Below are 26833 nucleotides of genomic sequence, written 5' to 3'. Positions count from 1 at the left end.
TTGGTCATGAGTATTGGACATAAACAATTTAATCTTTTAGCACAAGAAAAGCATTTCATAAACAGGCAATTCCCCTTATCATCTACAATATCAATGATTTCTTTCTTTAATCCGCCCAGTCCCATTCCTCATCATCTCTGTCAGGATTGTCCTCCCTCTGTGGTTCATGAAACTGAATGTTTGCCAACATGTCCCGCATGGCCACCATCAGTCGATTCACTTCCTGGTTTAATTCCCGGCCAGCACGAGCAACTTCCTGTCCCTCTTCATTCCTCTGGATAAAAAGTGATCATAAAATGAGGATTAGAACAAGACAGGTGTAAATGGTAAAAAAAACCTGCCTAATGAGTTACAATTGCACACAAAAAAACAATAATTGTTTACAGATCTTTTTAACATTACAAGGTCTTCTAAACGTTTACAACAGCAACATTACACTGTTACTAAAGATAACAAGTGAAAACTCATAATATGAGCCCCTTAATGCTTTCTAAAGGCAGTATATACAGATGAATATTGTGAATATTATTAAGTATTAGTCAAAATGTACAGCTGATAATAGACAATAATCTCCTCACCTGTAAGTTAAAGTTTGGCAGCAGTGAACGGAAGAACAGAGATAATGTGCTTTCATTTGCGGCTCCAGCATTTTGCCTGAGAACAGATAGATCTCAATGTTAACAGATGTTCAGTACAGGACACACCTGATATAAACCAGGTCAAAACACATTCAACTTCCAGAAAGATTGATGGGATAATTCAATGAGAAGATTGGATAATTTTTCAGGAGCCCAAAAGAGCTCATGTGACGCCGCTCTTCATCTCTCTCCACTGGCTACCAATTGAAGCTCATATCATGTTTAGACCTAACCGTAAGAGTAGTGCGCTCTTCCATCACGTGCGATAAAAACTCACACCAAGGGCTCGAAGATTTAATACAAACAACTTAAAAGGTTAAAACTGTTTCATGTGTTAACAGAGTGTGAACGAAGATCTTTTGAGAAATGCCAGTATAAACAAGGATCATTTTCATTTAATTTATATTTACAAAACGTAAACAAATTATATGAAACAAAAAGTAGCAAACAAAACGTATTAGGTGGTCGAAAATTATTTCTGACCCACTCCTTTACTCCCGTCATATTGGCCTTCAATCCATAACAACATCCTGTATAAGACATTTGCCTATGTCTATCTTTCCTGACGTGCTTCCCGGCAGATTCAGACGCTCTTAACACACCGCTTAACACACATCTGATTAGACAGGAGTCTCAAACTCAAACTGGATTCGGGCCATTTCTGAGATTGACATTTCATCGGAGGGACGCAGAGCTATTCTTGGTTAAAAAAAAGTACAATATTTTGTAAATGTACTGTTTAAATTCTATTAAATATATAATAATACTTAAAAATATATAAGCAGTGTTTTATCTTTTAAATATACATTATTTTATAAAAGTAAGTAAATTATTTCTTAACCTTATCTTTAGTAACTAAGGCCTATTAAAACCTTGCACTAAACAAACAAATTACATTTCTGTATAGATTCATAAACTTTGTTGGTCTACAGTTTAAATGAATTTGCTATTATATTCTCTGGACAAACACTACAAAGTCCCAACCAGATTAACTGATCGCATGTGGTGACAATGATATTGATTGACGCGAGGTTCAGATGAGGAATTAAAATCCGATCACGCATTCCATCATCCTCGCAATTACGGAGCACGCGGCTCATGGCTGCGTAGCAACGGGTGACGGCATGTCAAGGCGCGCAACTTCCGCTTCCGAACACTTTAAAAAATAAGAAACGCCTTGACTCGTTTTAACACGCGTTGTTAGACGTGACATGTGAACGAACCCTTAAAGGTGGAATACGTAGAATTTTTACCACTAGATGGCGCCAAAACACAATAACAACAAATGGCGTTGTTTAATGACGCTCTGAAGCAGCGTGGAATTATGGGATTTGTAGTCTTTAATTCAACCGCTGATGGCCATCAATCAGACGCGAACGAGAAATCACGTTGACTGATAAGGTTATCAAGTCTTATAAATGTTGCATTTGATGACATTGTTTATTTCATTATGTAAGTTTATATGTGATGTTCAAAACGGAATTGTTAGTCATAGATGTTACAGTATTAGTCCAAATTTGATGGTTAACACAGCACAGAATTAAGTTTTCAACTTACAATCTACACTGACTTTTCACATAATGTATTGACAGTACAAATCTTATTTTGAAGTGTCTTAAAATGACCATTTATATTGCTGTACAATACCTTGATGTGCATATCGTCCGCGGGAAGACGCGCTGATTACAATCTACACACTAATGTTGTGATCAATATAATAGCATTCGTTTTTTGAAGGGTTACGAAGCAAAACAACTCACCCATCACGTAAAACCCAAGCAGGATCAGAATCTCGGTCTAGTTAAATGTTGTCGCGAAGCTCTCTCCATCCAGATAATGCAACAACAAATTGATCCTCATTCTTTCTCTCGTTTTGTTCCAAACTCTTCTTGGGTCGTTTGGTTGGCGTGTACGCTTACAGGAGCTGTCTTAGCTGACACAACCAGTGGCAGACGGTAAAGAGTAACTTAATCCATAAGTTCATAAGCAAGCGCGTAGCCCCACAGGCGCTAACGCATAGTTCCGCATTTGTCCACGACACTGGCTGCATATGAAAACTCAAGGCAGTGACTCGTTGCCTCGCTGCCTCATGAGGAAATGACTTCGGAGGCATGAAGGCAGCTCAGAGAAAGGCTTTCCGACGCACTTCAAAGGCAGCGTGTTTGAAATATAAACAGCGCCTTTGTGATAACTAATCACATATTTGAAAACTACAATACTAATTTCTAGCTAGAAAACGAAACTACGGAGATCACCTGCAGTAGTTTTATCAATGAAAGGCTAAAAATAGCTCTGTTCACCGTCTGTTCACGCCAGAAGTCAGAAAAGACGTAAAACTTGTGCTCAGTACCTCAGATTAGATAAATGGGCGGAGCGAGGGCGGTCGCGTGTGGCTGTTCGAACACATTTAACCACATGTGCGTTTACACTACAAAAGCAATCCGATCGAAAGGGGTTTTGACTACCTCTGAATGTGGTTGAAAGTGGTCGAAAGTGGACGCTTTCAAAAGTTTTGAACACAGTTTACACCTGGCATTAACGTCGTCCACTTGTGATCCGATCGATGAAAACACATGTTAATGACAAGTGTAAACAGCCTCAAAGGGTCACATGGATATTAACGTCATTGACAGGAGACTGCACTGCCCCGTGTCAATGTTTTGAATGGCAATTTTCTCACGATTTACAAGTAGTTGAAAACATTATAGCTATTGTTAGTAATCAGCTGGACAAAATATGTAAGCCTAGTGGTTTTTGGACATTTTACTGCAAATATCTTACAAATTGCGCCTTTAACGTTTAAATTAAAAATCAAACGAATATGAAACAAAGTGAATAAAACTCTTTCTGCGGGCCAGATTATGTTATATTGTTGAAAGGTGCCGTGGGCCACAGAAATGGGGAGGGCGGGCTGCAAATGGCCTGCAAGCCGGGACTTTGAAACCACTGTGATAAGATAATCGTGCAACCACAAAGACAATCAGACTTTACCTGGGATTGTCATAAGGGGGAAATCGTCCAAAATTCAGCACGATTGTTTTGTGGTGTGTACCCGGCTTAAAAAGGATCTGACTTTGTGCTGTGATTTGTATGCCAACGGTTAAGAAAAGTCTCTCAGAAGTGTTAAATGTTGCTAGAAAACATTTTGAGACAGAATACCTTTCTGGCCTGGTGTAAGACACAATGGAGTCAAGTGGAGGAAGCGGATCAAAACCCATTCCTGGCTGTGTGGTCACTTCCTGTCGGAAAGAGGGCAATAAAATCAATGGGATACATTACGTAAAAGTTCAAGCATCTTACTGTTGTAATGCATCAGGCAGGATCTACAAAATAACAGATCAATCTCTGCAGCATTCAAAAAGTCCTGCTTTACTAGTATCAAACTCTCTGTTGACAACTGATGTGTCAATTTCAGCAAACATCTGTTCTCCGTGCAGTCTGTAAAGAGGAAGGGTAGGCCTGGCCAATATGGCACATAAAAATCTTGATTTTTTTTTCTAAATGTTTTTAACAAATACAATGTTTTAACTTTAAACGCAGACACCACTCACTTAAAGTTACTGCACATGATGGGTTTGTGAGGTTACAAAATAACAAGAACGCTATCAAAGACTAAACTTATCACCTGCATGTAAAAAAAACAATCATGTGTGCAGACTCATTTCACAAATTAGACTAACAGTGTGCTGCATGCGTACTTTGTTGAAAAACAACGATCACAGATGTTTCTCTTACACTAAATCTGAATGAATTAAAATTCTCAGATTTATTGGGGTGGTTTCCCGGACAGGGATTAGACTAGTTTTAGACTAAAATAAATGTAAGAGCTGTCCAAACTGCAAACAACTTGCACTGACATATCTTAAAATACATCAGTGCCCTTTGTTTTGCCTCAAAATGCACACAGGTAATGTTTTTAGTAAGGCATGTTTGTTAAAAATAGTTATATTTCCTAATTAAACTAAGGTCTAGTCCTGGCTTAAGCTAATCCCTGTCTGGGAAACCACCCCATTAAGTGCAATTGAATGTTATATTGTGATCCATTGGCTTTGACACTTGACCAGTGTGAGATCATCTGGATTAATGAATGATGCACAGTTTTAGGGTTTAAGGTATAAAATGTCATAATAAATGTAGATTTGATTTGCCTTCCTCACACAAATTGCTGTTTTACATTTACTAGAGTGTTTATTTCATAAAACTTTCCTATCAGAAGTATTACATGTTTGTCATGCAACAGCATCATCAACTGGATGATGATGTTATTTGAGCTGTGTTATTTTGTGTGTTGTGGGTTTGATGGTAATGGCGATGAAATATAGATGTATGCAAAAAACTCAACTCAATCACTAGCAGACGTGAATGACATAAAGCCAGACTCACTGTTGGTGTTAAAGGGTGCCGTTCACCAGCGACTAATCTTTATTTGTATTGCATTTGATGTGAAAAGATTGTCTATTTAGCATCAGGTGTGAGTGAATGGTGTGTGAATGAGGTGTATTTCTCACTAGAGGAAGAGTAGCTGTGGCTTCCTTGATTTCAGATATCATCACATGCCTATGGATGTTTCTGGGAGCAATCCTGTATCTCAGCTTCCTCTTGTCCAAAATAGCAAACAAAACTATAGATGAATATATCATCATTCACATACACTTCAAAATGTAGACAAACTAGAGTCAAAAACACATGCACAGGTTGTGCTAACAAGTGCACCAGTCCACCTGTAACCAAAGCAGTGTTCACAAGCTCCGTGCTGCTAAAGGAACGGCAACATTTTTTATCATGTGCCAGAACCACACCACAGGTGATGAAGAGAGAAAGAGTAACAAAAATACTTTCGGCCACTAGAGGCAGCCAAAACATTACAAACATGCAATCAGTATACACTCACCTAAAGGATTATTAGGAACACCTGTTCAATTTCTCATTAATGCAATTATCTTATCAACCAATCACATGGCAGTTGCTTCAATGCATTTAGGGGTGTGGTCCTGGTCAAGACAATCTCCTGAACTCCAAACTGAATGTCAGAATGGGAAAGAAAGGTAATTTAAGCAATTTTGAGCGTGGCATGGTTGTTGGTGCCAGACGGGCCAGTCTTAGTATTTCACAGTCTGCTGTTACTGGGATTTTCATACACAACCATTTCTAGGGTTTACAAAGAATGGTGTGAAAAGGGAAAAACATCCAGTATGTGTCAGTCCTGTGAGAGAAAATGCCTTGTTGATGCTAGAGGTCAGAGGAGAATGTGCCGACTGATTCAAGTTGATAGAAGAGCAACTTTGACTGAAATAACCACTCATTACAACTGAGGTATGCAGCAAAGCATTTGTGAAGCCACAACACGCACAACCTTGAGGCGGATGGGCTACAACAGCAGAAGACCCCACCGGGTACCACTCATCTCCACTACAAATAGGAAAAAGAGGCTACAATTTGCCCATAGAGTTCAAATATGGGCAGCACGTGGATAACTTCCAATCTCATTGGTTCCTGTGTGTCTTGTGACAAAACATGAAAATGACAATTAGTCACTTGTTGTCCAAGGATATGTGAGGTATCAATTGCTAGGGAGCTTAAAAAAAATCATTGCTTTCACTAATGTATGGCTTTACTCCAGAACACATATGTAGTCATTTGGATTACTTTAATGATGGATACATGTGCTTTTTGGAGCTTCAAAACATTGAGCACCATACAACATAACATGACTGCATTTAATATAAGAGAAAGAAAGAGGTGTAGGAGGGGAGGTGTGGATGGGTCGCATGATGGAGTGAATGCGTTGTGTCTTGCGTCTGGGATGAAAGTCCTGTCTGTTCTAAATGGCAGGAATGTACTGGAAGCACATGTTGTTATTAGAAATGTAAAGAGAATTTGAAAGAAATGCAACTATAAATATTTAAGTGCCTTGTCTGTGTCCTCGCTCGATGGAGTCACTGGTCTTCACACCCGAGGGCTGACTCTATCGCTGATTATTATCACTAAGGCACTGTTTAAACATACCCCTGGATGACCAAAGTGGCCTTTTTGTCAAGTCATTTTTTTGTTAATAAATGCCATCATGTTGGCACTTTAAATACACACAGAATCCTAGTTTTTCTCATCTACTTTGTACTACGTGATCAACAAACAAACAAAAACAAAATAATACTTTTGATGGCATTGATAAACCTGTGTTGGTTTTCTGTGGCAGGAAAGAAACGTAAGCCATCAAAATCGAATAATTTATTTGAGAGGCACAAGCCAGCTGTTTCTTTGTTCTCACACAACAGCATCAAGCTTCTGTCATACTAACAAAGAGATCTGTTTGGTCTGGGAATAGATTTGGTCTGCTGCACCGTTAATTTCCGTTTATCAACATTGTTGATTAATAAATATATCACCTAACACCTTCTAAAAATCTGCAACAAATTTACAGCCAAACCAGTGCTTGTTGCGGGCGGTGAAGCTTGTAAAGTGTGAGCAGACCGGTGACGTGATATGTGCCAGTCTCGAGCAGTCTCAGAAGCTGCAATATTTTCAGACAACAATGTGGAACTAAATCCAGCCAATCACAGAAAAGATTTTGTCAAATTCCCATGTGATTCAAAGTTTTTGCTGTTGGGTCGTGACTGCCTCTTGACCCAAGGTTGTGTTGTGTATTATGCACATTGCTCCAAGATGCAAAAGATGACATATGACAAGAAATTTTGTTGTGCAGTGCGAGCACCACACCAATTAAAGTAGTCCTGTTTATACCATTATATCAAGTATAACTGCATTTCATTAGATGACAATACAATTTGAAATAATATTATATATTTAACAATTTCCCTGATTTTCTGTTTCTTCATTGTCTTTCCTGTAAAGCTGCTTTAAAACATGACTTGACTGTATTGTGGGCTTACCTTTAGACACTATTAAGACAGAGATGTAACTGCTCACAGTACAAGCTTGAATATGACATCAGACAATGAGCATTTATAGAGTTAAAATAACATGTTTCTTACTTGTCTTGGCAGTCCTCCACATAAGGATCATGTGTGTCGACTCTCTTCAACACCTTCTTGACATTCTCCTCCAACCAAAGGATTACTCCGGCCTCTTTCCACAGACTGTGACAGCGGCCCACACACAGAGACACTAACTCTGACAGAGCAGGTGCCTGCCTGAGAGAAACAATCCAGGAAAAGAAGAACATTCACCAGTGTTTCTAATGATCTTATTTTCTCAGAATTTCATTTTTGGGTGAACCATCCCTTTAAAATGCAGATCAACGTTCGTGAAACATGTCTGCAAACTAGAAGCAGGAATCACAGAACTCCTCACTATCTGTGGGAACATTCAGCAGCTTTATGGAATAATATAATAATTTATTGTTAAATGGTTTCTCGAAAAAGATGTCGCAGATTAAAGCAAGCTTAAGACGCTTTGCAAAATATTCCCAAAATATGCTTTGAACCAAATATTTCAAAATCTTTGAAAAATTAAGTGAAATGACGGCACATTATGAGAAAATAACAGTGCTTTTTGACCTTGGATGCATATACACCTGTTGTAGGAGACTCCAAACTAAAATAAGGAAACTTTAAAATATCATAATAGGGGCATTTTAATGTAGGTGTATGGTGATGTTTACACATGACATTGATTTGAACAGTTCGGTGGAAGTGACTGCTGGTTAACAAGAGTCTTTCCAAGGCTTCTAAAGGATCCCGACATCAGAGAGAAATGGATTGTTTATTTTTTAACAAATGTACTGTCAGCGCTGACCTATGTGCCAACTGATTTAAACAAAACAAGAATCCAGCACACCTGCAATTAATCAAATGTAATTTTTTTATTAAAATAGTGCACTGTGTGTTTTGCGTTCACACGAACTTAAAGACATCATGCTGAGTGAGATTTATATTTTTCATAGTTTGTGACATCCACAATACCCCCGGGTTGCACTTCTCCACCACTGTGGTCATGACCACCCATCACAGCCCAAGTGGTAACCACTGCATTATATTTATACATAAATGTAACGGCTTTATCTTAGTAATACAACATTTAAATATGTGTCTTCTGGTAATGACTATGGTTTGGGTACCAAAGGTCCCCAAAAAGATAGCAATAGCTGTTTTTTTACCTTGTGGGAAAAAACAAGCTTATAAATCACACAGAATACTGTTTTTGAAAATCTAAAACAGCAGAGCGTTTTCTACGAGGATTATGTTATAGGGGTTGGGTTAGGGGAAGTGGATAGAATATACAGTTTGTACTGTATAAAAGTCATTAAGTCTATGGAAAGTCCCCACAAAAAATGAAAACAGACAATATTACCCAATTTGGCTTTTAGGACCAAAGAACGCATGAGAGGACACTGCAGCGTCAGGCTGAACCATGCACAGGTCCAAAAGGGGCATCAGTGCTGTGAAAGACACCAACACAACTTTAAATACATGAAACCTCAACATAACATACTGATACTGAATACGCAGCCACAGGCAGACGGTCACTTTGCACACTTTAAATCTGCCACTGCTGTATGTTTCTAATACTGACGGGTCAGGATAATTTACTAGTGATCGAGTCGTTAGGTCAGCACGATGAACAAAACAAAGACAGATGGCTTCTGTACGTTACAATAAAAAAAGGTTCAACAACTAACTGGATTAAACTAGATAAACTAATGGATTCTTAACAGAATTTAAGAACTTGGAGTGAAAATTATCATTAGTCATCTAAGAAGAGCATGAGGGTTTTTGTGCAATAAAAGGCTGTAGCCCATCATTTACCCCAATCAAGTGTCTATACATTCTTAAAAATCCCTAAAAAAATAATTCAAACATCCCATCATCCATTTAAACTTTGTAACCCAACATTAAATCTATACCTGTACATTAAAGGGGTCCTATAAAATTATCCCATTTCTCTTGCTCTTATATGATGACTTCATTATAGCAAGAAAATATAACACAACTTTCATAACATACCATTTAATAAAAATAAGCTGCAAAAACACCTTTAGAAACTCACAGAACTTTAGATGTCAGAAACATAAATTATATATCTACTGATTTAATTGCTATGCTAAAAGTGAATAAAAATAAAATCAGTGCTATTCAGTGCCTCGCATGAAGTTTGACACATTTTATCTTAAAACTGCTTTGCACAACAGGGGTGAGCAGAGGGGTAGCCAAACTTTAATCAGGGGTGGGACTGGTAGCTACGCCCCTGGTTGTAACATTAATTTATATTTAATTCAGTGATTCGGCGATGAGTACCAAACTTTGAGAAGCACTGATCTAAAACTCACCTCCAGGAAACATGATAAGAGCATTTTGCAGAAGTACATCAGATTTCTGTCGTAGCTGTTGGCTGTTCTCAGGTGAAATGTCTTCCTGTTGGCTCAGATGATAGTGGGAAAGAGCCACAGAAAAGGCAAAGTTTGGCAGCATGGACAGATTTCGATAGACCTGAATCAACAAAAGGAAAATCATGTCTAAGACTATGTTCACACACTGTCGGTTTAGCTGCATGCAACAAAAAAAGGTTAACACACAGATGCGTGCGGATATGCACTTCTGCGTGCACACATCTGTTTGTCGTATGGGCGTTTCACACAGTATGCTGCAACCGTGAGTGTATAGTTCATATTCATTCGGTTATACAGGTGAAGCAGAGTCGGTCCGCACGCCTTGCTTGTGCACCCAATCAGAGTGGGATATCCAGACATCCAGAGTCCCCGAAGGCGCGGAACAGAGCGATCACACTAGTCAAACAAACCAGGCTTTGGGGGTCAAACGCGCCCGAGCGCGGTTTGGTTTGGATAGTGTGAGTGCGCCCTTATTCGTTGTCCCTGTGGTCTAGCACAGCGTTTCCCAATCCTGGTCCTCGAGGACCCCCTCCCAGAAAGTTTTAGATGTCTCACCTGATTTAAATCATCAGCTTGTTAGGGAGACATGTTTACCAATTTGGAAGGAGGCTGATGAGTTAAATCAGGTCTTTTAAATAAGGAGACATCTAAAACTTTCTGGGAGGGGGTCCTAGAGGACCAGGATTGGGAAGCACTGGTCTAGCGTACGTTGGAAAAACGTCCAGATCTTTGCGTACCCACATCTGTGAACACCGCAGTGATATTAGAACTGGTGATATGCTGAGTACAATAGCGTCTCATTTTAAACAAGCCGGTCACAATGTCAGTGCTTTACAATACATTGGTACAATATTTTCTGGACTATAAGTTGCTCCGGAGTATAAGTCGCATCAGTCAAAAAATGCATCATGAAGAGGAAAAAAACATATATAAGTCGCACTGGACTATAAGTCGCATTTATTTAGAAAATTATTATTCTTTTGGGGGACATTTGGTTTGTTAAGTCTTTCTCCGTTGTCTTTAAGTCAATGTTTCAGTTAACAGTTTTTTTCAGGGGTAGGCTACAGGCGCAACATATAGCGCCCTCTCATGGCTGTAGACGGTAATGTTTTCCTCTGGTTCATGTTAGTCAGTATGAATTAATTTTGACACAAGTCGCACCTGACTATAAGTCGCAGGACCAACCAAACTATGAAAAAAGTGTGACTTATAGTCCGGAAAATACGGTATTCAGAAAATAATAAAACCCTTAGGAGGAGATGATTATAAGAAAAAAATATTACAAATAATGCTGTTTTTTATAGTCAGTGTTTCATATCTTCATCTGTCATTGATTAAATTTAGTGCAGGGCAAAAATTTATCGCGATTAATCGCATACAAAATAAAAGTGATTTTTTGCATAATATATGAGTATGTGCTGTGTGTAATTATTATGTATAAATAAATACACACACATTCATGTATGTATTTAAGAAACATTTACATGTTTATATATATTTATTTATATTTTTATATATTCTATATTAAAAATAAATGTAAAAAAATTATATATAAGTAAAACAATTCTGAAATGAATATATGAATGTGTGTGTGGTTAAATATACACAATAATTAGACACAGCACACGCACACATATCATGCAAAAAATCACTTCTATTTTGTATGCGACCAATCGCGATCAATCTTTCCCAGCACTAATTAAATTATATGGATTAAATAATTTTTTATGAATTTTTTTGTATATATTTTTTATTCTATTATGCGTTGTATGGGAATGTATTAATGTAATTGTGGACAGTGTCTTTTTTCTGTAAATTAGCCTAGTTAAGGCGAACACCTGTGTCTATTTAAAGGTGATTTGATCCCACAATGTTTTTGTGCCTGATGAAGACCTGAAGGTCGAAATGTTGCGCTATTAATAAAAGATTTGGAGCATTTTAATCAGTGCGTGGACTTCACATTTTCCTTTTTGTGATTTACATTCATCAGCTTGAAAATCATTAAGTGTGTCCCCAGCTTTACTCTCCAAGCCCTATTCTCTGTTAGGCAACAAGACGTGCAAAAGATAAAAACATTATACTCTCTAAAGATCCTTAAGATATGTCTTTACCTCCCATTCCTCATAGAGCCGGATGAGGGAGGAGTACTCGCGACAGCGTATATACAGGAAGTCAATGAGTAGCACCATACAGAGGGGATCATGATCTGGATCCAGACTGAAAATAAAAACACATTTAAAAAACCTATAATAAACTGACTAACAATGTGAAAAACATACATTCAAAATGATTGCTAGACGACCATATACACATACATACATACATAAGGGCTGTCAATCGATTAAAATATTCAATCTAGATTAATCGCATGAGTAAACTTGTGACAAATTGCAACTTAATCACACATTTTATCTGTTCTATATTTACCTTAATTTAACACTTATTAAGTCAACTTTTCAATACTCACCTCTACATGGGTGTGGACAAATATGGATGTTTATGCTATGCAAATGTATGTTTATTATTAGTTAAATCATTCTGAAATCTATTTAAAGATTTTTTAAGGTTAAAAAATAAAATCACCACACCCATATCTTAAAATCACTGGTAAAATGACTAGATTCAGCACACACAAAGTCAAAAAACAATACTATAGGAAAAATGTATGTTAATGTAAACTTTTTTCTTTCTTTTATTTTTTGATTGACATTGAGACAGACAGCTTTAAGATCTACTGTAATGCAAGGATCTAATATAATGTTACACATCAGATATTTTTCTCCAACAGTTAATCAAAAATTCACTTAAGACATATACTTGACATTATATTTGTGTGAATTCTTGTCAAAACAGACATTATAAAAACTGTAATTCTGTGTATTTTTTAACATCAAGCAAGTCCTGCACTTTATTTTCTAATTCCTGGATGATTAAAACCGAAATAAAGTAAATGAGTCAGAAATTGTGTGTTGCGTTAATCGCACGATAATAAAACTTGTGTCGTGAAAATTCATTTACGTTAATGCTTCAAGGTACATTCACATTATAAGCGACTAGCAGTAGTAGAGAGATGTAATCTCATTGATTTCAATGGAAGCTCGGCGGCATCTGGCGACACGAGCGACAGTGACCGTTGACGGCTGGATTGGCGTGTCCGGTCGCGTGTCAAAGAAATGTTTAACTTTATGCAAATTATGAGCGACATTCGGGGAGTGACTACCAATGAGAACAAAGCAGTGGAGTTCACGTCATCCACATCTCGTCAGTTACTGGAGTGGACGTTACTCATTTGTTTATGACAACTAGATATAGAAATGCCTCTTTTGAAAGAGATGAGCGACACATAATGACAAAGTCGCTTGTAATGTGAATGCGGCTTTATTAGCGCATACATTTTGACAGCCCTAACATGCATACATACATACATGCATACATATATATTCATGTATATAAATAATTATATTTGGATTAACTGTGCAGCCCTAATATGATTATCATATTCATAAACCAATATGTGTGCTGCACTGAAATAAATGAAATCAAACAGAAAAACATTCAGATATTTACAGGCCTTTTAAAGCATGAAAAATCTTATATTTGACATTTTTAGATGTGAAAGTGTTACCTCAGGATCAGTTTGCAGTACTCCAGGGCTGTGCGAGGACAACCTCTCTTCTCCAGAAACATCATATGCTTGAACAGAGCCAAAAAAAATGCCCTGCAAACACAGACAAGTATAAGAAAGGGCTTTTTTGCTTCTCTTCATGGTACAAAGTTATTTAGGTTCTAAAAAAATCATAATACCAAAGTACTACTTATTTGTTAGTGGTCTTTAACAGATGGGTGCTCACAGTGTTCAACACAGACATAATAAACATATACTGTATGCTCTAAAGCCTACTGAGCTGCCTCCTTCCTACATAGACAACTGTCTTCTAAGGCAGCATTCAATACAGGTGACATACTGTCATGTACATTAGTGTTGTGTTGAGTGGGTCTGTCATGTCACCTGTTCTCTGGTCTGCAGTAGTTCAGTCGACATGTGCCAGACGTCAGGCTGAACACAGGGTGGAATGCACACTCAAAACAATATAAAGCTTTTTCTGAAGAAACAATGACACAATCAAAACCTTACTTCACACCGTAAAAGCATTAGCATATGACTACAGCAGATATATAACGGCTCAATAATTTCAGGAAAATGTATTCTTCAGGGAGAACATGACAACTCAGAAACACACAAAGACAGAGAATTGAATCAGTGACCTTCCTGCTTTGAGATGATCACTGAGTGCAAAACTCTGAATAAGGCACATTAAAGTGTTATAATTTAGCATAGAGGTACTGCCGGATGGACATTGTAAAAAACAATACGTCATTCAAATCATCTCAAGTGTTGTCTCACCAATCAGGTCTCTGGCGGTTTCTTGATCCTCTTGCATGTGACACACATCTGAGAGCTGCAGGAGTGAATCAATGTGATACGGGTTGAGCTGCAAGAGGACCTAAAACAGAAAACAGAAACGGTGACATCACATTAACACTGTCATCCATTGGTGTGTATAAATGAATACAACAATAAATTTACCACAATGTTATTTGGATCCATGGACTCAACCGCATCAAGAAACTTAAACTGGACTTGCTGGTAGTCACGGTTATGTTCAAAAGTGAAGTGCTGAAGTCCGTCGCTAGACTCGATTAGACTCATTGAAATACCTGCAGAAAGAGAGAACACAATTATTTTATTTCACATATTCACAGCTCAAAAACAAACCGGTTGGTTTTAGTCTTAAAACTGTGTAAGCATTCAAATCTTAAACACATTACTTTCTACATGGCACATAAAATGAACCTGCTTTAACACAGCAGCACTATACATATATTTGACTTGGATCAATTACAATCCTGCCATGCACTTCACAATTTTCCTGTTTTTTATTACTTTTCTATCTTATTTTCCTATGTCTTTACTGTTTCTTGTGTAGTGTGTTTTCTGTAAATACCAAATCACTTCTAAAATTTGTTGAAATTTTGCAGCTGTTATGATAACTCCTCAGTATAGGGCTACAAATCCCATAATCCTCTCCACAGCCTGATTATGTTTGCTTTAAAACAGGGGTGTAATGGTACACAGTATTCATGGTTCGGTATGTTATATATCAAACTAATCTAAAAAGTTTTTTTGGCCTGTGAATGGACTGTTTTCCGATTGTGATTGTTTGCTTGACTCATCTCAGGTATATGATTGTTTACTGCCTGTCTTTGATACTGCAAGAGCAAAATCTTTTTTTCACACATAATTTAGCATGTGTCTTGAGCTTTGTGTGTGTGTGTAGGGATGTCTTTTCCCTAGAACACACTATGCAGTATAACATACGCCCTTGTTTTAGTCATCTTAACACTCCAGGCGATGTCCAGAGATCAATGGACTCATTGAAATCACATCCTAAGCACAGGGCCATTCCACACCTCCTCTGTCATGAGTGATCTTAACAGCTTCTTTACTTAAACAGGGTTCTTGCAGGTTTCAGCAAGTTAAATTTAAGACCTTTTTAAGACCTTTTAAGACCATTATGAGTAAAATTTAAGACCAACACGACACATTACTAGAAGCATTCAAATGATCTCAGAAATTCTTAAAACGTTCTATTTTTATTGATTCAGTTATAGAAAAATATAAAATGAACGCAGTTTTAAAACAGATAATCAAAATACATGGAAATACATTATGCTTAACTCTATTAGACCGCGAGTGTTGGCGCCGACAAATTTTACCCATAGCCCTTTAGGAAGAGACTTCTGACAATGGAAGCCCAAAAATGGCTCATAGTGAGCCATTGATATACATTGAGTTAGAGGCAAAGAGCTGTGATTTTTCTTAATTAATAGTCAAGAAATGCATTGATTTACAATATTTATACATCACACTAATATGTGCAAGTAGTATTTTTATAAAATTCTATCAACAATGTTTTTTGACAAATAAAATTCACTAATATTAGATCAGTTAGTATGGTCAGCTGCTGGTTTGTGCCTAGTTTTACACTGCCTCATACAACTTTAAAGCTTTAAAATGCATCACACTCTGTAGTACATAAGCTTATAGGGGAGGTTTCCCAGACAGGGATAAGAGCTTTCCAAACTTGAAAACAATTTGCACTGACATATCTTAAAATACATCAAAATGCACACAAGTAATGGTTTTAGTAAGGCATGTTTATTCAAACTAGTTATATGTGTCATAATTAAACTAAGACCTAGTCCTGGTTTAAGCTAATCCCTGCCCGGGAAACCACCCCATAATGTTTAATGTACAACTGACTGTGTGCTGTGTATATATCTTGTGCCTGTTTATAAATATACAAAGAACAAAAGATCACTTTCAATTATTATTAATCCCTAAAAGCATTAATATATGCATTTTATTAATACAAGTTTTTAATAAATTAATGTATTGCATTTAATTGAATACAGAATCACAGAGCCAAAAAAACACTCCACCCATATGTTTTATGCATAAATATGCACTATATACTGCCATCAGGTTTAATAGCCTCTCTAATTACACAATAACGGATGAATCTGCATTAAGAAAATGAAATTTACCATTAAAAGGCTGTTTGATATGTGCTGCTAAGTTAACGTTATCCACTAAGACCGTTTCTCAATCCGAAGGCTGTAGCCTCCGAAGGGTCGCATTTCTTATTTCAGAAATGGTCTTATTTCAGAATATTAACTTTGAAATTAACTTTAAAATATTGATTATTATTCTTAGTTAATCGTTAATTGTTGTAATATGCTTATGACTTGCGAATGTAATGCTCAGTTAACTTAAATAAACCAGGCGATGCCGTATGCAGCAGCCTGCCTATGCGAAAGGGCTCTGATCTACCGCTGTTCATTTAACCGTAACTCCTGAAGCATTTGCGCAATCAAAACGTTTGAATTGTTCCTAAAAGACAATTGCACTTTTTTGAAATATATGGTTTATTACGGTACTTTCTTGCTTTCCGTCTGTCAATCGCTGATGTTTGTGGAGAGCTGAAGGGAAAGCGCGTTAGGTTCAAGTGCATCGCAGCAAAGAGCAATATTAAAGTCTAAAATATAAAACTGTGTAACACTAAAGTTGGTGGCTCGTGACTCGACGGCCCGACTGTTTAAGTTGATTTTCAATAAAGCAGCATTGATTTTTGTTCGCTTCTGTGTCCTCTATGTTTCAGAACCTGGCAAATGCTCAGGTAAGCCACGGGCTTATAAATTACCCCGAAAAAGATTTTTGCCTATACAGAACTAAGTTTAAGGATTGTTTCTCGCCAAACCCACAGTAAACCGTCAGATCACAACACCTGAAATATAGCTTATGGCACGATTTGCGTGGATTATGACAAAGGGCGGAACGTTTCTTTTTAGAGACCCACCATCATACACTTTCTGCCTCCGCCACTGAATTAAGTTAGTTCTTCAGCGTTTTAAATTACTATTTTATATTCTGCGGACAAAGCTTTTTGGGAATGAAAAGAGGTAAGAAATTTAAGACTTGGGTAAATTAAATTTAAGACCTGGGATAAAAATCTGGGTGTTTTTAAGACTTTTTAAGGCCTTAAATTTAACATTCTGAATTTTAGACTTTTTAAGACTTTTTAAGACCCCGCGGGAACCCTGTTAAAAGATGCTATTAATCTCAACGCTCACGGCTCAAACAGTTTATGCAAATACACACAACTACAGACCATTATTTTAAAGTTTCTTGGAAAATGTAAATAGGGTCTGACCTGGTCGACTAAATCGTGGCCACGTGTCTTTAGGAACAGTCATCCAAGTGCAGCGATGAAACTGCCTTTGCCTCTGTTTTGCTCTGTTGTGAATAAGGAAACAAAAGCACATTTAAAATATGCAACAAACACATCTTGTAGTATGACTACTCTTCAAACTGCACATAATTCAGCTCCGTTTCTCCCTACCGCTCACTGAACAGAGAAAAGTAGAGGAAGAGCATCCTAAAATCTTTCAGTTTATAATGAGTTCCTTCTTTAATGTGTCCGCAATGATGTCACATCAACTTTTAAGAATCGATTTTAGACATTCGTGAATCGATGGAGAATTGTCCATGTCCACATTGCAATGCATCTTTTCCACTACCCCTACTGCTGAGTATTTTCTTTAAAACTGCTGTTTACCAAACATAAAACAAAAGTGTCTGCTTCCCAAGTTGAACCTTGTAACCAATCATGTAAAAGTGCAAGGCGGGACTTTTCCTCTCATGTGCATATCATTAACTTTTCTGTGAAGCAGAGAGGTCTTAACAAGAGTGAACTATAAAGGGTCGTCTAAAAGTAAATGTTTAAAAATGATCATGTGTTTTATGTATTGCTTTTGACAACATTGAACACATAAATGTATTAATATGATTAGCCTTCAGCTTGACTACACCTTTGTGTCTTGTGCGAGTCACGTGACAACAGTGAAACGTTTGTCATTGTACTATATCATTGTAGTTAAAAATAATAGTTAAGCCTTCACTTTAACGTAGGGAGAAAATCCAGAGGACTTTCAGCAGGAGAGAACCACGATATACCATGACACTGCCAGAATCCTAAAAAAAATCCCTTAGAAAAATGTTTTTGGTCAAACCATCCCAGTAATAATTGGCTTCCAGCACTACTCAACACTAACCTCTGGTCTCCCAGCACAGCCCGTGCACCAAAATATCTCTTCAGTTCAGTCTCAGGATTGAGATTCCTTTAAATGCCAGGAGAAAAAAACAATTATGACCTGTGATGAAATATCTCAACCTTAAAAAAATCAGGCCCATAAGAAGCCAGATGTCTCTCACCTGTGCTCTACATACAGCAGAGGTCTGTTGTCAGATGTACTGCTGTCTGTGTTTTGATGTGACAGACCTTTGCTCTTCTCCAAAGTCTCTAATAAAGCATCTATATCATCTTCTGCTGCAGCAACCTCCTAGAAAATCACAAACAAGAGATTAAAACTGAGTTTTAGACACAGGTTAAAACTTGTGTGTGTTATATAACATTTCAATGACTTTAAATAAATTTTTTGACAATATATTTAACCTCACCACCTAAATAAATGGTCAGATGGTACAAACAAATTCCTAATTTTATATCTAATGCCTTGATTCCACCGGCCGGTATGGTAGTGGTGTGGTACAGTAAAGTTAAATGAACATTAAACATTTACAAGTCTTTGTCTTTACAGAGTAAAACTAAAAAAAACAGCATCAAGCAAAACATTCTGGGAAACAAAATCTGAAGCAAAAAACAAAAAAAGGTTGATGATGATTTCTGATTCCCAGAATGCTTTGCATGAGGCTGTTATTGTATAGTTTTATTCTGTAAAGATAAAGACTTTAAAATTTATTTAACTTTGAACAAACTCTTGCCAGTAAATAACATAAATGTAAATCTACGGTAAATTACCGGCAACCCAGCTGCAATAACATTGAAATTTCTACGGATTTTTTTTTACAGTGTGTGCATTACACAAAATACACAAAATAATGTGCTTTTAACATCGGAATATTGACCCTTTAGAATCTTAGACACAGAACTTATAAATATGATATAATAACAGAACTGGATGCGGGCCTGTATAGTATAAATTCTGGATTTTGTTGGGCCGTTTGGGCAGTGGGGGCTGCAGAATTTGTCTATTAATTGAATAAATTGTCTAAAATAAATCTCCAGATTTAATATTAGTCCAGTGTTTTGTTAAAATTGCCCCATGATAAAATGTTCCAGTACGCAACAGTAATCCAAACCTTTCATACATGTTTTAAAGAAATAAACACATTCAGTCACGCAAGCTGTTGTATGACTCCTGTCAGCACTTTAAAACAATGCACATAATGTCTGAAGTTAACATATTTAAAGAGTTATCAATGTATTTTAGTATGTTTGCCAATATATAAACTATAATATGGGTAAATGTTTTTAAAGTGAGATTTATATATCATCCAAAAGCTAAATAAATAAGCGGCCATGGATACATGGTTTACCACTGTAATGACCTTGTTGACTGAATGGGGGAAGTTGTAAGCTTTTACATAAACCAAACATATGGGAAAATGGGCAATCCCAAAGGAACAGGTAGCAAAGCGAAGTTTGCATGCAAGTTTCTGGCCAACGGTTTTGCTGCATCCACTCACAAAAATAAAGTTTTGACAATATACTGTTAAATTTCTGCTATTTTTAAACAAACAGACGAGCACACACTTTTATGCTCAACTCTTTGCTCAGGCACTTCTTTACTGAACAAGCATATGTCGTGTTTCTTACAGTCCATGGGGCCCTCTAGCTGCCGATACAGGTAATAACCATAATACATGACAATCTTTTACAAATCAATTCAGCAATCAGTCCTCTTTTATAGTAGTTTAAACGGCAGACCATTGAATTATCAGCACAAAGGCTATGAATTAAGTCACCAGGAAACACACAAGGCAAATAATCGAATAATCAGTAATAACTGATAATGAAAATAGTGTTTAACAAATGTTATCATCATGATGTCACTTGCTGCACAGTTATAAAAGCAGGCGTGTCCGCAACATAAAGCAAGCTCCTGGTTTATACAACACGGTACAGACCAGCAATGATGTGAGACAGCACAATAACTGACACAGAACGATGGTGAATGCAAAAGCACATTTGTTTACAAGTTTAATTTAATATCATAATAAGTGACTTTGTCTTTGTTTGAAACGTAATAACTGTGCAGCTTGCGTTGTTGCAGTGGAGCGAAGGGCAAGTTATGTTACAGGAAAAAACGAATCAATAACGTAATCCATTGAACATTAGTTTTATTATCGATTTATACTCTTGCCGCCTTAGAACACACATACTGATTAAAGGGCCCATGGCATACAGAGGTTAGCATTGCTACTTTGTAGGTGTGAGCAAAAAATAGGTCATTGTAATTTGGCCCTCTTTATGATGTCATAAGGAGCTCTAATTATAATAATAACGCCCCCTTAATGTACACTATCCAACCACAGCACTGCCATTTAGTGCAGCGAGAAAGAGAGAGAAAAGAAGGACTTGACAGCACAATTGAGTTTCAATTACAACAAACCACCATCATTGAGATCATTTTTGCTCACACCTACAAAGTGGGAATGCTAACATCTTCATGCCATGGGCCCTTTAAACATTTACTGCCCTCAACGTGAAAATATCAGTGTGAGATATCCCGTAACTGGATTAAGGCTTCTGTCAGATGTGTAAAACCCACCTTTACATTCTCAGCTTGAGCCTTTTTCTTCTTCTTTTTCTTTTTGTTGGACTTCTCATTCTGGAAAAACATAAAAGTTGATTAAAGCTGCAGTCTGTAACTCTGGCCTCTCTATCGCCATCTCTGATTGAAATATAAAACTGCAGTTCTTTGTGGAATAATGTTCTGTGTGTGTGTTGTGCTTCGCCCCACAGGGATGAATCTGATGTCTGTGATCACCGCATCAGAGCAGATCTGTCATTATACATCCACATGACAATAGTACATACGCATCCAAAAAACGACTGACCTAAACCCATATTAGGTTGTTTTCACATATGTTGGTGCGCACCGTGGTGCGGCCTCGGAGCGCACCAAAATACATTGTATCATTTTTCAGTTAGTGCGGTCCGTGTTCACATATTATTTTTTTTACTGCACTCGAAATGCTGCACCGTATACCACGTGACAACGGTCAGCGCTGTCATTGGTCTCTGACAGCTCTTACCGTCTCATGACCACCCCCACGTTTCCACGACAACCAGCCTAACAGAGAGAGCGCAGCTATCAAGATGTGGAGATAAACAATGCACGTCTTTGCGAAGTTTCTTTGCTTTAACACGAAATTGCGCAGCTGTTCTATTAAAGCCTTTCTCACGGAGCCGTTTGCTAAAAGCCTGTAATGTCACTATTTGTGTGTGGAGGACAGCAATGCATTTATACAATCTTCAGCTCAACGTAAAGGAGACAGCGAATCTCTGCAACGGACCAGGATTGGCTTGTTTGTTGTTAACCCACAATATAACACCCGGCTCACGTCACAACATGTGGAGAACTTCCTGTATTTGGTTCGGCCCGAGGTCCGGCAGTGTTCACACCACAGGTGGGTCGCACCAGAGTTCGGCGACAGCCGCTCCCAGACCACCTGTTTAGAGCGGCCTCGGAGCGGCCGTTTAGTGCGCACCCGAGTGCGGCTGTTGTGTTCACACTGACCCAAACGCACCGTACTCGGAGCGACACGTCATTTGGGCCGACCTAAACAGTGTATATGTGAAAACACCCTTAGTTATCTATTTTCACCCATCCACCCGGACGATGTGCCGCCAAGCCTGTGGGAAACACTGAAGTGAAGTAATATATCGTTACAGTGTTCAACAGATGCCTTAGCGGTTCAGAAAAACCTCCAGTATTTAATCCCTTCAGAAAAGCCCAGCTGATATTAAACCCTTGTTTTAGCACAAGCTCACAGTTTGAGCTTTCATTGTTTTAACAGATGATTTCCAGATGTAAGAACGTAATAAACTGATATATTGATATGCCGATCATCGTTTAAAACTTTACCGATAAAATGCCACCATTGTTACGTCGCCATTTAGATGACATGTTTATACTTTAAGCAATGTTGTCAAAAGTGACGTCATCATCACGAAAAGACGAATGACAGTTTTCAAACTGTTTTCTGGAAAAACCAACTTGACAGCTCAAATTATAAACCATTATTATTTAGGGCTGTCAAAATTAACGCGTTAATAACGCGTTAACGCAAATTCATTTTAACGCCACTAATTTTATTAACGGAGATTAACGCAACGCGCAATTTCTGTTTGACCCTTGGTCCAGCCCATAGTTGAATGAACAGAGACGCAGACAAATGTGACTCTCTCTAAATGAGTAAAAGGTTTTCATAGGCTGTTTCTCAATATGCGTTCTTCAGCGATCTTGCGTCCTCGTGTCCTCGCTCTACGTCATCATTAACGGTCGAAGTTCATTCCAATTCTCAAGAACGCAAGGACAGAGGACGCATGAAAATACCCGGATGTGTTCTTGATATCGAGGATGCATCGAGTGCAGACTTGCTGAAATCGCTTTACGCCCCAGAAGTCATTGCGGCAAAACTTCCGAGTTCGTTCTTCCAAGGTCGCCTGGCAAGACCGATCTCCACGAGGACGCAAGTCCGTTCTTTGCGTTCTTGGAATTGAGAAACAGCCATAGAAATAAGAACATTAAGCAAATTGTCTACCAAATCCAATGCTCTAAATGCTCGTTGGACATCTGATATGATCTTTATTTATACGTCTGAGAGGTGTAACGTTACCGTCCTCCTAATGCTTAATCTAATACAAAAATGCGTCTCAATTCATTTTGGTTTCGCTTTTATGCATGACTTAGAAAATAGACTGCAGGACTTGGTTGATGTTAAAAGAGTCATTAAGAGAGATAAAGTTCGGTACCTGATTAATGTTAAAGAGTTATTAAGAGCGACAAGACTCAAAAGCGATCCCCTCACGCTGACTGACTGATATCTGAAGCGCGTGCACACAGACGCGCGGGTGCGCGACCTGGATATATAGACATCTACACAAAATTACAGTTTTACAAATATCTGTTTTGATAAGAATTTACGCAGGTAGGCTCTATAATCTGTTATGTTTTAAGTAAATGTTTGGTTAACTGTTGGGTAAAACTATCTGATGTGTGGCATTGTATTGGATCACTTAGATTTTAAGCAGTCTGTCTCAATGTCAATCAAACAAAAGGAAAAAAAGTTGAACATACATTGATGATGTTTTTGCTTTGTGTGTGCTGGATCTGTTAGTTTTGCCAGTGATTTTAAGGTATTGATGTGGTAATATAATGTATGGATGTGGAAATGTTTGTGGTAATTTGACTCTTTCAACTTCAAACATGTGTAGTTCTGTCATATTTTGTTATATTTCAACAAATCATGCATTGTTCTATGTTTTAATAGAGAATGTCAAAATATGAACAACTATTTTTTTTAAATTTGCTAATTCCGACTCAACTTGCCAGCACAGGTCACAAATGATGCAGCAGCAAACAAAAATGGAGAAAGAAAAATCTTCTGAAAGGAAAATTCATATACAAAACAATGGCTGGTGATTCTGTTAAAATGTAAACAGGCTGTTGTTAACATACATTTGCATAAAGCATCTATGTATATATGATTAGAATATTAAAAACCTGAAAAGTGTTAAATTAGGGTAAATTTAGAATGGATAAAAATGTGCGATTAATTTGCGATTAATCGCAGTTAACTCATGAAATCATGCGATTAATCTAGATTAATTTTTTTAATCTATTGACAGCCCTAAAGCTTACCATTGTGTATTGGGGCAAGAAGACAGTTTTAAACACAGATTTTTTTTTCTACATATTCAATAATGATTTTTGTTCACTTTTAACTGGAAAAAAGTTTTGCCGGTTCGAATTAAAACAAGGGCTGTGCAAAAATATCGATACAGCTAACTATTGTGATTTTTTTTTCACAGTAGTGTGTCGATATTTCAATCTCTAGTATCGATAATTTTAAACAAAAACATCAAATCCCTTTGTGTGTGCCAAACGACCTGCTCTGCAGTGTTTAGTTAAATGCTCTTGATTGACTTATGATAATGATTAATCATAAGATCCTTCACACCTTAATCTTATCTTTCTTCAGTTGAGCTCCTTCATTTGTTCTCTCGCTCAACCTTCTCTCCGTCTGGGTCTCCTCATCTGATGGACCTCCATCTGCATCACCGATCTGACAGACAGACAGACAGCATCACAGGTACACTACAGATAATACACTGGCAATGGAACTTTCGATAAAGCAAAGCTGTAATAAAATGTTGACCTAAAATATGCTCTCTAATAAATAATAGACCCCTTCACCGTTCACGCCACAGTCGGTTCCCACTGCGCATGTCAGGGTCAGAAAAGTCATTACAGCAGATTGAGTTGCATGTTATTTGGTATCGTAAAAAATGCCTACTTACGTCGTGGGCTCTGAAAATCGCACCAGGTCTTCCGTTAAGTTTTCGTGATTCATGCAGAATCTCAAAAACAAAAAATACAACATCTGCGGCTGCAAGCAATTAACGTGCAGACTGAGACAATGCAAATATCAAAGAGGCTTGTGTTTGTAGTGCTCACTTCATTTGAGGTAAGTCATAATTTTTCAGACCTGTTAGATTAAATTTTAAAGCCTCGATTGTATGAACAGTTTGACCCCGTGCTGCGCGCGCACCCGATAGTCATTCAATGTTTACAAACCTTGAAGGGGTCTATTAAATTACACAATTTAAACGAAAATATTGATCTTGAAAAAACGTATTTGTCATCTAAACCACGACAATACTGTCTTATGTCAAATTGAACAGCAATAAACATAGATCAAACTTCATCTTTAAGTATCACGATACAATATTTAGGTTAACTTATATGGCAACCTTACCGTATTAATACCATGATTTTAAGACGCAATATTGTTTGACGTACGTTAGCTTTTAAAGCATCGGGATTTACCTGTTGAGAGTTCAGCAGTAAGGTATAGTTATGGCGTGTTTAATGTTAACTTACCAGCTCAAATATATTAGTAATGTTGTCCCTCTGCTTGTTGTTGTTCACGCGCTCTTCATCTGATAGCTCGAGCTCCTGCAAGGCCGCCTGCGCGCGCTGCTCACCCTTTAACCTACGAAGAGCCCGACTGGACATAATCGATCTGATAATCAATTGATCACTGATCTCAAAAACACTCACAGATTTAACACTGTAGCATACACTTATGTCTGAGTGTTCAACAGGAAACGCATTCACTTTCAGCGGAAGTTAATGTTGCAAAGTAGGCGGGACCCGTTTCTCAGTCTGAAGGTTGCAGCCTCCGGAGGCCGCACCTCCAGACTCCAAACGTCATCAAGACGGTTTTATATCAAAATATTAACAATTTTAAAGTTGACTATTTTTCTTGGTTAATCGTAAATTGTTGTAATATGCTTATGACTTGCGAATGTAATACTCAATAATCTTAAATAAACCTTGATGTCTTGATGACGTATGCAGCCTACAAATGCGACCACCGAAGGCTGCAGCCTTCAGATTTTATTGAGAAACGTCCAGACAGAAATAACTATAGATATGTATAAAGGCTAGATGGCTCGTCCGCGCTGCTGGCCAATGGAGTGCAACGTCCGCATTTTGGCGGCCATCTTACGACAGGGCGCTCGCTCACTCGTAGCATTGAGTTTTAATGATGCAGGTACTTTTAAATGACCATAACTTGCTTAATTTTTTACCGATTTTCAAACGGTTTGGTTTGTTATAAACGTCAAAGATGTACCTATGACACTGTATACCTATACTAAAAATAAAAAATAAATTTATGAAACATGTTAAAGCATCCAGAATTATAGCCACGTTAATAACGTTTGTAAAAATCCAAACCGTTTGAAAATCGGTAGAAAATTGAGCAAGTTATGGTCATTTAAAAGTACCTGCACCATTAAACTCAATGCTACGAGTGAGCGAGCGGCCTGTCGTAAGATGGCCGCCAGGTGATGCCGTTAGGGACTCCGCCTTGAGCCATGATTTGCGAGGTACATTTGGAAATGATTCATAAATAAAACCTCTGTGTTTTAGAAGTACTGTATACTCAAACTCTAAAGACAGCAAATTGCCGATGCGCTGGTAGAGAGAGAGAGAGAGAGAGAGAGAGAGAAAACGAGAGACCGCGGCCTTGTACAAGAGTGGAAATGATTGATGTTATTTGAAGTCGGCTCTTAAAAGACAAAATATCCTATAAGCTATTAGCTATTATACACATTTTTGCGACCCA

At 37.6% G+C, this 26833-nt stretch overlaps 1 protein-coding gene across 1 annotated transcript; it reads right to left on the bottom strand.

The window, feature by feature from the left end:
• Positions 1–11: 11 nt before the first annotated feature.
• Positions 12–25838, bottom strand: tcf25 (TCF25 ribosome quality control complex subunit). Its single transcript, XM_073853284.1, has 18 exons — positions 25582–25838; positions 24659–24763; positions 21241–21300; positions 18821–18948; positions 18661–18726; positions 17760–17842; positions 14573–14703; positions 14390–14489; positions 13994–14087; positions 13610–13702; positions 12096–12201; positions 9925–10084; positions 8949–9036; positions 7636–7789; positions 5147–5242; positions 3798–3877; positions 579–654; positions 12–274 (listed from the first exon to the last, which is right to left on the bottom strand). The coding sequence occupies exons 1-18, from the start codon at positions 25714–25716 to the stop codon at positions 107–109; spliced, it is 1923 nt and encodes a 640-aa protein (XP_073709385.1). The 5' UTR covers positions 25717–25838; the 3' UTR covers positions 12–106.
• Positions 25839–26833: the final 995 nt, after the last annotated feature.

The sequence above is a fragment of the Misgurnus anguillicaudatus genome, chromosome 15 (assembly GCF_027580225.2).
Source record: "Misgurnus anguillicaudatus chromosome 15, ASM2758022v2, whole genome shotgun sequence".
NCBI classification, from domain to species: domain Eukaryota; kingdom Metazoa; phylum Chordata; class Actinopteri; order Cypriniformes; family Cobitidae; genus Misgurnus; species Misgurnus anguillicaudatus.
Note: the sequence above shows the minus strand (reverse complement) of the source record. Positions and strands in the feature narration are given on the sequence as shown.

Bases quoted from the DNA above. Each gene is read 5' to 3' on its own strand.
- tcf25 (XM_073853284.1), bottom strand. From the start codon at position 25,716: ATGTCCAGTCGGGCTCTTCGTAGGTTAAAGGGTGAGCAGCGCGCGCAG. The intron at 14,088-14,389 runs GTGAGACAACAC...TTGTTTCTTCAG, and splicing joins AACCGCCAGAGACCTGATTG to AAAAAGCTTTATATTGTTTT. The intron at 7,790-8,948 runs GTAATATTGTCT...TGTTTCTCTCAG, and splicing joins GGTCCTAAAAGCCAAATTGG to GCAGGCACCTGCTCTGTCAG.